Here is a 16,545-nt window from a genome sequence, read left to right on the forward strand (position 1 = left end):
GGTAACAAACATGCCCTTAGCTTGAGGAGGCCCCCTTGACTACCTCCCCACTGCAGGATTCAGTGCATACCACATTGGCCCAGCTATGTCAGTGCTGGAAAGTTGGTTAGGACTGCGCCCATAGTTATAGTGATTTGTAGCCACTGATAGACCTATCTTCCATGAATTTGTCCAATTGCCTTGAAAGCCATCCAAGACATCTTATGTCTTATGGCAATGAATTCCACAAACTATTTATTTAATCTTTCCATCCAAATAAACAGAACACTCAAAGAGAGAAAAACAGAGAAAACAGTAGTAGTAGTTGTAGTAGTTGGCAACCTTCAGTCTCGAAAGTATCATTCAGAGTATCGTGCTCTGAATGATGGTTCTGGAACAGCGTCTAGTGTGGCTGAAAAGGCCGATTCGGGAGTGACAATCCCTTCCATACCGGGAGCAAGTGCAGTCTGTCCCTGGTCTGTCTCCCTGGCTATGGGCCTTCCTTCTTTGCCTCTTAGCCTCAGACTGTTGGCCAAGTGTCTCTTCAAACTGGGAAAGGCCATGCTGCACAGCCTGCCTCCAAGCGGGCCGCTCAGAGGCCAGGGTTTCCCACTTGTTGAGGTCCATTGCTAAGGCCTTCAGATCCCTCTTGCAGATGTCCTTTTATTGCAGCTGTGGTCTACCTGTAGGGCGCTTTCCTTGCACGAGTTCTCCATAGAGGAGATCCTTTGGGATCCGGCCATCATCCATTCTCACAACATGACCGAGCCAACGCAGGCGTCTCTGTTTCAGCAGTGCATATATGCTAGGGATTCCAGCTCGTTCCAGGACTGTGTTGTTTGGAACTTTGTCCTGCCAGATGATGCCGAGGATGCGTCGGAGGCTGTAGCTGCTTTACCGATGCGAGAGAAAACAGTACAGAAATAAAAAAAGTAAAATGTCAAAACAGGACCAAATATAAAGTGCAATAATAATTAAAATCATAAAGAATATTATAGGGGGAAAATTATTAAAACAAAATACAATCACAAAACCCTGAAGCAGCTAATAAAGAAGAGAAGGCCTGGTAGAAAATGAAGGACTTCAGCCATTGCTGGAAGGCTAACAGGGAGGAGGTACTGTAGTTGTTAATCCCACTGTGAGAGAACTATAATAAAAATGCCAGCGCAAAGAAGACCCTTCTTCTCATTGCTGTCAATCTGGTCTCCACTAGAGGCGGCATGTGTGGGAGGGCCTCCTCTGCTAAGTTTAGCAGACAGGTCAATTTATATGGGAGAAGGCCATTCTACAACTATCCTGGTTCTAAGCAACATAGAACTTTAAAGGTCAAAAAACCACAACTTTGAATTGGGCCTGTAAACAGATCGGCAGTCAGTGGACTAAATTAAATTGCCTAGGCCCCAAGGCCACCACATTCTGCACTAACTGTAAGTTCCAGATAGTCCTCAAGGGCAGCCCCACATAGAACTATTGCATTGCAATAGGTGAGTTTCTGTGTCACCAAGGTGTGGACCACTGCGGTTAGTTAGGCATGAATGATGCAGATACAACTGCAGCTGGCACACCAGCCCCTAAGCTGGGTTTACGTTCGTAATGTTCCTTTTTGGTGAGAAAATATGAGTGAATATAAGTGAATATTTTCTGCAAGGATGTGCATGCATACACACATCCAGTGCCACCTCCTTGTCTGTGACTGACCTCACTGCCAGTTCACATTAGAAGAGATGGCACACTCTGGAGCAGTCACAGGCAAACTATTCTTCTGCAGATTCGAACATGAGCTTATATCAAAAAACTGCAGGGCTTTGACTCTCCAGCTTCATGCAAAGTCGTTCCAGTTGTTACTTCCCGCCCTTGCCTTTAGGCACCAGCTAGCCCAGCTGCAGCTAATATAAAGAGTCATTCGTGTAGCAGTAAAGCAGCCAACGGGAGTGGAAGCAGTCTGAGTAATTGAATTGCTGTGGAGAGACATGACGGTGAAGCCTGGGGTTTATTACTGCTAGGAGCTGGAGAGAATCAATTCAGTCTGAGACGAAACATTCATATAGCCTCGGGAAGTAAGGCCTCGATTTTTCATGGTTCCCAAGACATGCAAAGGTACAGACTATGTTCATTTATCTAATTTAAGTTATTCATCCTCCCCAAGCTCTAATATTCAAATGTTCTTGAAATTAAACTCCACAACTTCCTCCAAATATTATCATTTGCAGTTCTTTTTGCTCATTTCCTTGTGTCTTGAATGTTTCAGGTGCACATTAGCCCAAGCTTTGTATTCAATATCATGAATAAAGAAAGTTCAGCTTTGGAAGGAATTGAAAATGTCGTTTTGGAATCTAGCATTTTAAGGATACCAAAACTTTGAAGAATTGTTATCTTGCAAAGAGATTTTTTAACTCATTTGAATCTCCTATACTCTAAGGGCACTATCCTTTGCATTCTACTGACTCCTATTGTGTTCAATGGGGCTTACTCCCAGGAAAGTGTTTATAGGATCACAGCCCAAGTGTCCTTTTATCATCTGCATCACTACTATGGCCAGCTATATACAGGTAGTTCCCAACTTATGAACTGAGTGATGTCCTGACTTATGAACAGCTGCTTTGGTGTTTTCATGTCCGACCTTGTGCTTTTGCACAGCCATGATAGCACTGAGCCTGCAAGAGCCAGTTGCATAGGCACTCTTGCTCTGGTGCAGTTCCTTCTCACTTGTGCTTGCCAGTTCCTCCCTCAAATCTGGAACTGACCTTGGCAGTGCAGCTGAGTGAATGTGTAAAGAGTATGATCTTTAATGTATGGGGGTAGCATTTCTTACAGGATCAATAATAAAAGAGCAGGATTTTAGATTCTGTTCCCATCATGCTATTATGGACAGGGTTGTTTTGAATATGGTGAATTTCTTATGTCCCATATAGTTTGAACCCAGCTGCATGTAGTTTAATGGTTAGTATAAGGTGATGCTGTTTGAAGGTCATTATTTTTTGAAGAGATAATCCTGGGTTAGTTCTCAGTTACTGCCCTAGCTGAAAACAAATATTTAGCTGGAATGTTTGAATGCAGCATTGTATATAATGGCTTAGAGAAGTAGCAGAATATTTTGCTTTAGCTCAGAAGTGGGCAAACTTTCAACTTTAGGGATCCTGGACCTTTAACAATTATGTAGGAGAGGAAATTTCAGCAGGTGCAGCTTGTCATCTCACAGATGACAAGCTGCACCTGCTGAGATTCCCTCCTACACAATTGTTAAAGGTCCAGGATCCCTAAAGTTGAAAGTTTGCCCACTTCTGCTTTCGCTTAACTTTTCTTTGATGCAGAAAATGTAAACTTTTGGTGTGGAACCAATATATATGACAGACTGTTGAAAAGCATTTTTTTTAAAAAAAAGGTATTGTCTTTGTTGTAAGTAATAATAATTTCAAAAATTGGAGTTCTGATTCTGCAGTGCTAATCTAGTTTAAATCATAGACAAAAATCAAAACCCATTAAAAATTCATCTGTGTCTGTTGCATAACTTTTTTCAATTCTTGAGATTCCTGACAAAAGGCACTATGGTTATATGTACAACCGTTCTTTGGGGAAGGTTGTTTTTCTTCAAGATATTCAACATTATGTAGGGCATGCAACTACATGTGAATTACCTTTGACTCTTTGGGATCAATGCAGGGAAATGCACAAAGATGTCACATTAAACTGCATAGAGCTCAGAAAACTCCAATTCATGGTTCGTATAGATACGCATTTTCAAGAGGGTATAGGCTGTGTTCTTTAAATTTTGAAAAGTGCAATTTAGATTATATTTTATTCTAAACTTGAAAACAAAAAGATTAACACTGGATTCATATTAAAAGTTCTAGAATACTAGGCTATAACTCAGTTCCTTTCAATACAATATACTGTACTTCATAAAAAATAGCAGTTCCGAATTTGCACTTCTTAGTTTTCCTCAATAGGTGGTGCTAGAAAATTGTCGTTGACTATTCCTGTGATGTCATGAATCTTTATCCCAGTAAAGGAAAAGAAACCCACATGAATTTCTAACTATCTGAGATATGAAGACATCATTATACATGCAGAAAGTTGAGTTAACGTACGTGTAAAACAATTCATGGTTTTACAATAAATATTGTTTAAATTATGCGGTGGGATAGAGAAAAATGAGCTATTGGGAAAACCTAAAACTTGGACAGAAAACTGCAGTGCAGCATCTTGGAAACAAATCTGGAAGAACAGTTGTTAACATAGCATTTTAGATTGTGAGCCCTTTTGTTAGACTGTGAACCCTTTTGGGACAGGGAGCCATTTAGTTATTTGATTTTTCTCTGTAAACCGCTTTGTGAACTTTTAGTTGAAAAGCGGTATATAAATACTGTTAATAATAATAACAACAACAACAACAACAACAACAACAACAACAACAACAACAACATGAGCCTGAAGAGGAACTAACAATAGACCAAACCGATAAGTAAAATGTGCATGGCAATATGGAGGCTGGGTGTTATTCTATAATCTCATTTGAAATATTCTGAGATTATTGCTTGGTAATTCATTGTTTACAGGAGGGGTGTCCAAACATTTTGGCAGGAGGGCCACATCATCTCTCTCAAAAAAGAATTAATTTATGTTTCAAATTTGAATAAATTTACATAAATGAATATATTTGTGATGGCGCTTATACGAATGAATAAAGGTCTTGCAGTAGCTCAAGACCTATAAAAGGCCTTGCACAAAGCAAGACCAGCCTTTTCTTCGCTGCCACTGCTGCATCATAGACATGAAACAGCAAGTAGTGGAGGGAGCCCTCGTCCCACAGTTCAGGTAAGAGGTCGAACAGTCGTCCTCACACTAAGAGCAGTTGCGTTGGGCCAGCGCAGGTTCCAGCAAGTCTCTGGAGGGCAAGAGGCTCATTGGAAACTGGGTGCTCCCCATGGGCCAGACTGGGAGCCCCTGGGGGCCACAAGTGCCCCTGGGCCGGGGTTTGGGCACCCCAGTCTACAGGAAGCTGTACTACAGTGTTTTTTTGTTTGTTTGTTTTTTTACATCCAGCTAATATGCCTTTCTTCCCTTACCCTAAAAAAAAAAGCATGCACAGATACTTTTTTTGCACTTACAAGCCTGGTTGACATTACAAAAATGTTAAGGAAAGTGATCTTACTACTTCCACTTTACTGCAGAATATAGCGGAACCCAGAGATTCTGGCAGAACTGAACCTCACTTGGATTTCTGGGTCAGCAATTCTTACAAATCCAAATAGGTACCAAGTAAAAGTCTTCACATTTTATCAGTTTATCTGTTCATTTTTGTGTGGTGGCTGATACAATAGAATGAGTGCAAGAAATATCAAATATGTCAAGACACATGGGAGGTTACCACAGTAAAAAATAAAATTTAATCAAGTGTGGATTGTGATGTACAGAAGAAGATGGCACCTTGAAGCCTACAAGAGGCGCAAGAACACATAAGGATTTGAACTAGTATCACTATAATGGATGGCTTGTCTTTACAACACCTTGCTCCATCAGGCTCTGTATATAAAATGGATTTGGTTGTGTAATATAATTAGAACAATAAGAGAATGCGCTACAAAAAGAGATGTACGAATTTCTAAAAGTGCTGGATGCAGAGGGAGAATGCAACTGTGGACACAATGCAGGCGCACTAAAGTATTTTTTGCATCTCTTTCTTTACCCAGCAAAATCAATGCAGGTGATTTACCCAAGTACAACATTTCTGCTCTGAGATCCAATCCGAGATGAAAGGGGAGAACAATTCAGCTAAGAATGTATGGAAAGAGCACTGAGTACTGAAATTTGATTGGAAATATAGAGGCAAGACTGTATTATGAAACAAATACATTTGGATTATCATAATTCATCATTGGTGGGTTCTTCACCACTCTGCCAAAGATCTCCAGCAGCTCATGGATCGTTTTAGCAAGGCCTGCCAAGATTTTGGACTGACAATCAGCCTGAAGAAAACACAGGTCATGGTTCAGGATGTGGACTCACCTCCCTTCATTACAATCTCTGCGCATGAACTGGAGGTTGTCCATGACTTTGTGTACCTTGGCTCAACGATCTCCGGCACTCTTTCTCTCGATACCGAGCTAAACAAACGCATCTGTAAAGCAGCTACCACGTTTTCCAGACTCACAAAGAGAGTCTGGTCCAACAAGAAGCTGACGGAACATACCAAGATCCAGGTCTACAGAGCTTGCGTCCTGAGTACACTTCTGTACTGCAGCGAGTCATGGACTCTTCGCTCACAACAGGAGAGGAAACTGAACGCTTTCCACATGCGCTGCCTCCGATGCATCCTCGGCATCACCTGGCAGGACAAAGTTCCAAACAACACAGTCCTGGAACGAGTTGGAATCCCCAGCGTGTACACACTGCTGAAACAGAGATGCCTGCGTTGGCTCGGTCATGTTGTGAGAATGGATGATGGTCGGATCCCAAAGGATCTCCCCTACGGTGAACTCATGCAAGGAAAGCGCCCTACAGGTAGACCACAGCTGCAATACAAGGACATCTGCAAGAGGGATCTGAAGGCCTTAGGAGTGGACCTCAACAAGTGGGAAACCCTGGCCTCTGAGCGGCCCGCTTGGAGGCAGGCTGTGCAGCATGGCCTTTCCCAGTTTGAAGAGACACTTGGCCAACAGTCTGAGGCAAAGAGGAAAAGAAGGAAGGCGCATAGCCAGGGAGACAGACCAGGGACAGACTGCACTTGCTCCTGGTGTGGAAGGGATTGTCACTCCCGAATCGGCCTTTTCAGCCACACTAGACACTATTCCAGAACCACCATTCAGAGCGCGATACCATAGTCTTCCGAGACTGAAGGTTGCCAACAACAGGGTTCTTCATCAGTAATTCTACCAGTACAATAGTACTGTTGGGCTGTTGTTTTTTAAACTGAAAGTTGTTGCACTCCTTATAAGTTCAATAGTAAATACTAGTTTTTGGCTCATCTTTCAATTCTTTATTATCATAATAAAGATAATATTATGGGTACATGCTCTACATTTGTGATATAATCTCTTGAAAGGTTTTAGTCTAATTGATAAAAGAGATTGTTACTGCTTTACATGGTGCAGGAGGTGTATTTTTAGTAATTTGCTCTGAGCAGGACGACCACCAATGAACGACAGGGACTTCAGTAAAATTGTAGAAAAAGCTCACTGGCGTATAACTTAGCATGGACACTATAAATGTGATGGCATGATTATTATAAACTATAGTTGTAATTACAACCAAAGCTAGTCAACTATTTGTTCAGATTAGGACAGGGGTGTCCAAACATTTTGGCATGAGGGCCACATTATCTCTCTGACACTGTGTTGGAGGCCATGGAAAAAAAGAATGAATTTACATTTAAAATTTGTATAAATTTACATAAATGAATTTATTAGAGATGGAACTTATATGAATGAATGAAGGTCTTGCAGTAGCTCAAGGCCTATAAAAGGCCTTGCACAAAGCAAGGCCAGCCTTTCCTTTGCTGCCACTGCTGCATCACAGGTGTGAAACAGCAAGTAGTGGAGGAAGCCCTTGTCCCACAGCTCAGGTGAGAAGTCAAACAGTCATCCTCATGCTGAGAGCCGTTGCGTTGGGCCAGCATGGGCTCCAGCAAGTCTCCAGAGAGCCAGAAGCTCATTGGAGACTGGGGGCTCTCCGAGGGCCGGATTGGGAGCCCCTGAGGGCTGCAAGTGGTCCCTGGGCCGGGGTTTGGGCACCCCTGGATTAGGATGTTAGTAAATTTGTATACACGTTTGGCATAAGCATTGTGTTCTCTCAACGGCCTTGTTTTGAGTATTTTTAGACAATATATATTACACATTCAATTACTGTTATTAAGCAACATTGCAGTATTCTATCTCTAACACATACATTGGCATTGAAAACATTATTACAGACATGCAGGTATTGCTGCCATGCAGGTATTGCACATCCTCAAAAAGTTACTACCATGCAGTTAGGATAACACTGAGAATACCCCTTTGAATTTTGTCTCCTTTTAGGTCTGCAAACAAATCCAGCAATGAGCAAGGAAAATTACAAATTGGGGTACAGAATTCAAATGGATGCAAAAAATTTGTTTGCCTTTCCTACTGTTAAAACAGAAATATTAGTTTAAAATATTGCTGAACAAAATCACATGCTGGATTAGATGTGTTAGTTTAGGTGCATGGGATCTGTTTTTTGACGAGAAGACTACAGTAACGTTCCCTAACATGACCCTACCATGTGTACAGCTCTCACTCAGCGGGGGTAACATTTTTGACAAAAGTATAAAGATTTGTTAAGCATTCATAATTCAAGTTTTGAGAAGGAGTGTTGTTGAAATGTGAATTGATTCATCTCCACTTCATGATTGTGCTTCCCCTTCTTCATAAAAAACTGAATGAAACGTATGGCACAGTCCTATATCTACTTGGCTGTTAAGATCCATTGCGTTCAGTGCAGTTTACTCCACTAAAGTGTGTGTAGGATTGCAGCCTTAGACATACAGTGGTGCCTCGCAAGATGAAATTAATTCGTTCCGCAAGTCGTTTCGTATTGCGAACATTTCGTCTTGCGAAGCGCGGTTTCCCATAGGAATGCATTGAAATTTAATTAATGCATTCCTATGGGCAAAAAAAGTCAGAACAAAGTCAAATTTGTTTTACAAAGTGTTTAAGTGCTCTTTAAAGGCATACATACTGTACTGTACAGAGGATTTCAAAAATTTCAAGCACAAAACTTCAACTTTTTAATTTTAAAAATTCGTCTTGCGAAGCACGGCCATAGAAAAAATTCGTTTTGCGAAGCACGGCATAGAAAAATTCGTCTTGCGAGTCAGCAGAAAAAATTGCAAAAACGCTTTCGTCTTGCGAGTTTTTCGGTGTGCGAGGCATTCGTCTTGCGAGGCACCACTGTACTTCAAAACACAAATAGCTTGGATAAATTTCAGTTTCATATTTGTTTTGTGAGTTCAGTTTTCAAGAAGGTCACTAAACGAACTCTGACTCACTCTGAAAAAGGCTTCCATGTGTGGATAAGAAATAAAATTGCATGACTGCTTTTGTGGCAAGCGCACAGGCATAGGAGAACCTGCTTTTGTGGCAACTTGAAGGCATAGGAGAACCAATGAAAATGTACTTTAATCTTGTTTTTCAGATTAATACGAACACCTATTACAAGATATCTGTTTGGATTTTCACACGTTCAAGCATCACCTCTATTATTTTAACAATTCCATAAATCCTTAGTTGGGTACTCAAGAGCCGCAAAGCTGCTGTCCACGTGGACTGGTGCTGACGTTTCTCGTCCAGCTGCAAGAGCCTCTCCATCTAAACCTAGAGACATGGCAACAAATGGAACAAAAGTTGCCGATGGGCAAATCTCCACAGAACTCAGTGATGCCTCAATCACCAATGACAAACCTAAGACTTTGGTAGTGAAGGTGCAGAAGAAAAAAGGAGATATTCCAGAGAGAGACACCTGGAAGGGAAAATTTGACTTTCTTATGTCCTGTGTGGGCTACGCAATTGGCTTAGGGAATGTGTGGCGGTTTCCATACCTTTGTGGAAAAAATGGAGGAGGTACATGTTTCAGATTGTGACTAAGTCTGCTGAATGTTTTATAGTGGAATCCAAGCTTCCTCTTAAAACTCAAGTTCTGTTCATCTTATGTGATCAGTTGCTTAAGGCTTTAGAGAACATACATATAAGAACAGCAACTACAGATGCACTAATCACAAGTATGTGAAATATACAGGAGAGCTTGTGGCAAGTCTTACTTGAGCACTGCTCTAGGAGGTCTTATGATTACTTCTTGTGGTCTTCTGTGAAGGATGGTAAATACACTTTAGATACTTCCTGAACCTCTTAAATATCACCGCAACCCAGAATTATCATATTACACAGAAGTCATGTATTTTAGTTCCTGTCTAGTGGTTTTGGCATCCTCCCGAAGGTAGCAGAGTTGTTCACCCCAGCATCCTGTACAGCCATAGAGAGGCTCATTGAAACTGCATTGTTGGCTCCTTCCTGGAAGAAGTCATGGGGTGGGTCTCAAAGTGGGGCACTGAGTAGTCAGAACTAAGCATCTTATCTGTTGAGCCACTGACACTATTTCTTCTCTGCAAACTCAGCTGCCTGAGCCTGCAGTCCTATATGTATCTCCCTGGGCGTAACAGTAGGGCTTACTCTGAACACAGTAGGGCTTACTTCTGAGTAGATGTGCATAGGCTTGTGTTGTAAGTCTTGCAAGTGTGTCACCTAAACTTCAGTACCAGTCTGCTAATTCCAAATCACCTGGGCCTATAAAGCCTTGACCTAAAGGCTTCCCCATTGGTCTGAGCATCACTGCAACTAGCAAGCTCTAATCCTAGCCTTTCTGGAACTCTTGTCTACAGCAGAGTCCTGACAAGGTCCCTGCCTCCTCCCCCTCAGAGTGTGATCTGGCCTTGACCTTGCCTGTTTGGAGCAAGAGTAATACAAACCATTCTGTGTTACGTGCTTGAAACCTGACAAATGAGAGCCAAGTCCTGACACTTGCCCCTCATTGAGGATGCTGCCTCCACAGCTGCTTCATACCATATTGTTCCTGGAGAAGCGGGGGCAAAGCAGTACATTTCTTCAGGCGCTGGGATGTCCATATAAAGAGGCCCCTCCCCCTCAGCTTCCGAACCAATCGTGACTGCAAAAGTTCTCGCCTTCTCAAACAGCTCAGAAGCTGAGCTTTACACAAGTGTTATGACACCTGAGGAAACTTACTGCTTTGCCCCCCCCAATGCCTCTGCTTCATACAATACCATTTTATTATCCTGTACAGCAGCCCCATGATCTAATTTTTGGAAAGCAGTTGTGCCTATCTTGCATTACAAGCGTATGCATGTCTACTCATAAGTAAGTCCCATTGTATTCTATAGGGCTTACTCCCAGGAAAGTGCATAGAATTGCAGCCTTACTCCGGCAGAATCTGGTTTTGCATGTTGGAGGGGGCGATTAAACAGGCACAGCTAATTTCAAAAAGCTAAGTGCTGCAATCAGCTATTTGGACACACTGGCAGTTCTGTCTCTTAAGTACTAGTAAAAGTTAAGTGGCTTTTTTCAGCATCTGGTTCAGCATCTCGTTTCTCACAGTGACCCACTGGTGCCTCTAGGAAGTCTAGAAACAGAAGAGAAAGTTCTATCTCTTTCACCAATAACTCCAGGTTGATCTCAGTCACATGGGTTTTCTGTTAGGTGGTTGAGTACATACTACATAACAACACAGCATAGCCCTAGTTTGGTGATATTCATGTGCTTTTAGGGCAGGGCTGTGTGAACCCAGGCCCAGTGGTCGGATTCGGCATTCACACAGATCTGTTCACTGAGTGGACCATTCTGGTCCACTTCAGCATAATGTCGCTTCATCTGCCTGGCATCCCAGAAGGCTGCGCAACAGGACATCTGGGCAGACGTGATTGCTCAGAGTGTCCCTGTCCTCAGAGGAGAACATTGCACAGTACCAAAGCAGAACGCTTTGGGGACCACATTCGGGGCATGCAACAGGCCCAAGTTTGAGCACTACTGCTTTAGGGCTGCAGTGTCAAAGGAGAACTATAACAATTATCTCACAATTTCTGAAGCTAAGGGGTCTTGCCCTGAGCAGTGCTTCCCATATAAGTCAGTGGGTTTTTAGTTTTTAATTATGTCTGAATCATGACTATTGTTTTAATACCCCTTTTACAAGTAAAGAAGAAAAGCCCTAGCAGGAGACAGCCTTCCATAACCAGGAGGAACATGCAAATAAAAAATACATTTCAATTTTTGCACATTTAAAGGAAAAATGAATGTTGGAATTCTTGCTTAATGATGGACCTGTTTCCTTTTAATTGTCCATTTTCTTTATCCTTTCAGGAGCTTTCCTAATTCCATACTTCCTTACTTTAATTTTTGCTGGAGTTCCTTTGTTTCTCTTGGAATGTTCACTTGGCCAGTACACATCTATTGGAGGTCTTGGAGTTTGGAAGCTTGCTCCAATGTTCAAAGGTATGCATGTCCAATGTTCAAATGATGCATCAGTAGCCAAAGCAACCCAGACATGTTATGGCTGTGTTATGAGAACTTTGACTAGGTTTGTACTGTTTTATAGGTTTCAGATTATCATCTCCTATGTCATCACATTTCATATAGCATCAGAACAATTCCCAACAGATTCAGTTCAGTCCAAAACTACAACAGTAAAACCACCACATTTCATACACTAGCACATTTTCCCTTTCATCTAATATTACTTGTAAAATCTGAGAAAAGAAAATTCTGCATATCTGTGAAAGAGTAGCTGCTGCTTGTCACTCTTGATGCAGTTTTCACCTTTTATTCCTTCAACAAATATCATGCTGTCAAAATACGTTGAAGTCACTGTTTTTCCTCCCCTTGCTTTCTGGATCCATCTGCCTTTGTGAGGGCATGACACGAGCCCCCGAGACATGGAAGGAACTGATAATTTCCCTCAGGGTGCCTGGGATTATTTCAGACAAAACAAACCAATGCAGTGGTTCTCAAACTGTGGACTACTGGACCCACCTAATTTTTGATGGTTCACAAAACTGACAGGGCAGATTAGGCTATGTGCATCAAGGGTTAAACAAGCTGCTATTTGGACGTGGACACTGCTGCCCAATCACTATCATACCTGCATCCTTTGGCATTAATAAATCAAGCAGCAGTCTCTGGAGCAGAGCTGCCAAACTAATTTCATACAGCAGGTTGAATAGTATTCACGGCGCCTGCTGATGGCTGGAAGTGACATCATTAAGCAGATGATGGCCAGAAATGAGCACTTTGTTCTTACGTAGAAACTCAATAGCTGCAAATAGCAGAAGAGAAAACATCCAAATCTTGTTCATAATTTTAAGATATGAGAGAGCATAATTGTAATGCTGGGAGAGCCCAGTTATAATGGGAAGGGGGCATAGAAATTGCTTCCAGGGGCCACAGCTGGCCAGCAGGCCTTATGATGTTTGACATCCTGCCTTAGGGCCTCTAAAAAGTTTGAGAATCACTGATGAATTCCTAGCTCCTCTTCCTGTTGTCATTCTCTGTTCATGACAAATTAGCTATCTATCCCTTGCAAAAGGTGCCATTTTATACACCATGGTTTAGCTCTCATTAACAAGGGTTGTAGTGGTTTCCCAAATGGCAGTTCATGTGAACTCTGCATTGTTAGGAATGGTCATGAAACTCAGGCCTAATTATCATAATCTTAGTAGAAATTATAAAAACACAAAGTAATTTGATCTTATTTCAGGTTAAACCTTTCCTGTTTCACTAATATATTCTGAACTGCCTCCACTGAGAATATGAGTAACATTGTTGGGTATTTTTCTCCTACAGGTGTGGGATTAGCTGCTGCTGTTTTGTCCTTCTGGCTTAATATTTACTACATTGTGATTATTTCTTGGGCTATATATTATTTATACAACTCTTTCACCACAGTGAGTTACTTTTCCTCTTTTATATTAAAAACTATCATTAGAACTAAATTGATTTAAACTGGACTTTATTCTGTTCATGCTATCAGTCATTATAAATTATTTAAATAACACCTCCAGTCTGCAAAATGTTTTGCATTCCTTATTCGTTCTCACAAAAACCTGCAAGATGAATCTTTGATATTCCCATTTTTGCAGATGTGGAACTGAGGCTGAGGTTTAGTGACTTGCCCAAGGTCACCTGATGAGTCTTTGGCAGAGCTGGAGTTTGAACCCTCTTCTCCTAGGGCCATTGCTAGGCAGAAGTACTTTCTCCATGCCCAGAGGAATTTAATAAGTGGTTATTAAGCTGCTATTATTATTTCGAGTAAAAAGATATCTGAGATACTTATAAGGACGTTTGTGTTGAAAAGCATTAGGATAGAGGGAAAGGATTAGAAGTAGGTGATGCAAAAGACATTGGGCATGATGGCTTATGGGGAAGAATGGAGCCTGGAGAAGATTTGCAAATCCTTTGCCTTCAGAAGTTCTATACCCTTTGGGGCTTCTATGATTCTAGCAGGTACCCTCACAGTTGCAGCCTCTTTGGGGATGAAGATTAGCTAGCCTAGTTGCATTCAGCACAATCATACCTCAGGTATATGAACACAGTTTCACCTAAACAAGTAATAATGTGTCATGGGACCAGAGTATTTTTTTCATACATAGAAAAGGAAATTAAACCCTGATCACACAAAAAGTATGAATGAAAAAAAGGTCTAGGTGGAAGACATAACACATCCTATCTTATTATATAAATATTTAAAAATCTATTAAAACCTAAAAATACAATACAATACAAAAATGCTAATATAATTTTTTGAAAGTGTAACAGTTTCCTAAATATATGGCAGACAATCTGGCAATTCATTCTTTGGTGTATTGACAATGAAATGATCTTCAGATCACCAGATGCCATAAACATATGGCCCACTTCTGTGGCCCTTGTACAATAACAGATCTTCTCATTCACTGTCATAAAAGACAAATGTGCTAAAAGTGATGGCACTGCTGGCAGAAATGACCAGAGGGTCCCCATGAGCACCAGAACCACCCAAATGTTGTGAAGGAACAGGTAGGTTGGCAGCGTGGGCAGTTTGGGGAGGTTCAGGACAAAGAAGGGGAGAATCATCAGGTGAGGAACACCGGTGGCAGTGACTTGATGGGATGCTATTCCTTTTACTGCCCAACATTCCCCTTTCTCTCCTTGAATTTGTGCCAGCTACTTAACTGGCATGGTTTCAAGGAGACTCATTGCCAACCAGGTGGCCTACAAGAAAATAAGCAAGAATTTTGCTTGCCTCCCAGCTTTCTGGTTCTCCCCACACCCCAGTCTGCAGTGATGTAACATCATTTCGCAAGACAGTTGGAAAGTCTCTCCCCATATTTTGCAAGTATGGCTCTAAAGCCCCCCTTTTTTATACGACAGTAGTCCATGCTGCCTGGAACGTTTCTGCAATAACATAGCCCCTGTCACCGGTATAACTTTTATCTTAATAGATTATCCAAGATACTGCTAAGATTCTTAAAGCAGCTGAGCTTTATCAAGATAAGGCACCTTGTAGCGCAATTCTATCTTGTGCTGGAACAGGCAGGCCAGGAGTGCTATGCTGCATCCAGCACAAGATTGGGACCAGAAGTGGCTCAGCTGGAGGCAAGGAGAAACTATTCCCATTACCCCTGGGTAACCACCATAGCTCCAATGGGTCTCCTCGGACTTGGACAACCTCCAGAATTGGCATAAGTCTGAGGAAAACAGAGCAGCTTGCAGCCACTCCACCCTGTTCAGGACTGGGATCTGGCATAACAGTCAGGTCCCAGCCCTGCCTCCCACTGCCTGTCTGCCCCGGGACCACCCTCCTCCTGGAACGCCTCCCTCCCGCATCATTCCCCATACCCTTGCATCGGCTGACGCAACCCTCCCTCCCCAAGTTGGTGCAGAGGCTGTATCCAACCTCTGTGGGCCGGCACACATCCCTGCGCCGGCCCGGCCAACTCCCAAGGAGACGCAAATGTGCTTTACAGCATGTTTGTGGCATAAACCAAACTTTCACAGCTGCCTGCAACTCCCTTGAATCAGAAGACCAAAACAAGTAAACAATCTGATAAGAGTGGCTCCACTGAAATAATTTGCACTTTTAAATTATACTCAGTTTAGGCAACCCTTACTGATATGAGTACAAAGAATCACTCCAAAGATCTTACATACAGCTCCCTATTTCCCTGCGATCCCACCAGTTCAAAAGACACAGTACATTCACATTCCAAAACATTTCAACGGAGCTGCGTTTCAAAAGAACTGTAACTTAACTAAGGGCCAAGTCCTAATGAAATCTCCACTGCCAGTGCAGCCACATCAAAGGAGCGCATGCTGTATCCTGCCCGGGGGGGGGGGGGTGTAGGAGTCATGGAGGTCTCTTTGAGGTAAAGGAACATTTGTTCCCTTACCCCAAGGCAAATCTCTGCTGCCCTAATGGGTCTTCTCAGAACTGCCCCAGCTATTTTGCTGGCACAAGTGCAAGGAGAATGGGGTTAGGATGCATGCTAGTGCTACCAAGAACTGCCCCTTCCTCTCCTATTCTGCATCCTCCCCACCCCTTCCCTGCCCAGAAACTCCCCCATTTGTCCCTCTCCCCACCCTATTCCCCCCACCACCAGCCACTCTCCACCTCTGCGGCCAGCTTACCTTTGCTGCCAGCGCTGTGCAGCGACTCTAAACCCACCACCATTTCTGGCAGTGGACTCAAAACTGTGTTCCACTGTTGTAAAGGGCAGCCCAATTCTAGTTAGGAACATCTGCCTGCCACTAGATGTTGACTGTGAGCTCTATGCTGGACACAAGCTGTGTCAGAAAATAAAAATAAAAATAGGTGATTAGTGTTTTGAAGTTGATTCATCATTTCTGTATACCTAAGGGTGAATTGCCAGATTGTTTGCTGTCAGTTTAGAAAATTATTTTAGAACATGCTTTGGATCTAAAAAAATGTTGTAACCACTTCTGTCAGTACTATTATTAAAATAAATGATTAAAACACACACAAAAAAACATTGCTGTCAGTTTTAAGGGT

General features: G+C 42.2%; 1 protein-coding gene across 1 annotated transcript in view; it reads left to right on the plus strand.

Moving 5' to 3' along the window:
- The first annotated feature begins 9,319 nt into the window (after nt 1–9,319).
- Nucleotides 9,320–16,545, plus strand: part of SLC6A1 (solute carrier family 6 member 1) — a 37,063-nt gene continuing 29,837 nt past the window's right edge. The window contains exons 1-3 of the mRNA XM_066618271.1: nt 9,320–9,557; nt 11,862–11,993; nt 13,341–13,441. Of these exons, the coding sequence (XP_066474368.1) occupies nt 9,320–9,557; nt 11,862–11,993; nt 13,341–13,441 (471 nt within the window). The remainder of the gene's footprint in view (nt 9,558–11,861; nt 11,994–13,340; nt 13,442–16,545) is intronic.

This window comes from Tiliqua scincoides, chromosome 2, assembly GCF_035046505.1.
Source record: "Tiliqua scincoides isolate rTilSci1 chromosome 2, rTilSci1.hap2, whole genome shotgun sequence".
NCBI classification, from domain to species: Eukaryota; Metazoa; Chordata; class Lepidosauria; order Squamata; family Scincidae; genus Tiliqua; species Tiliqua scincoides.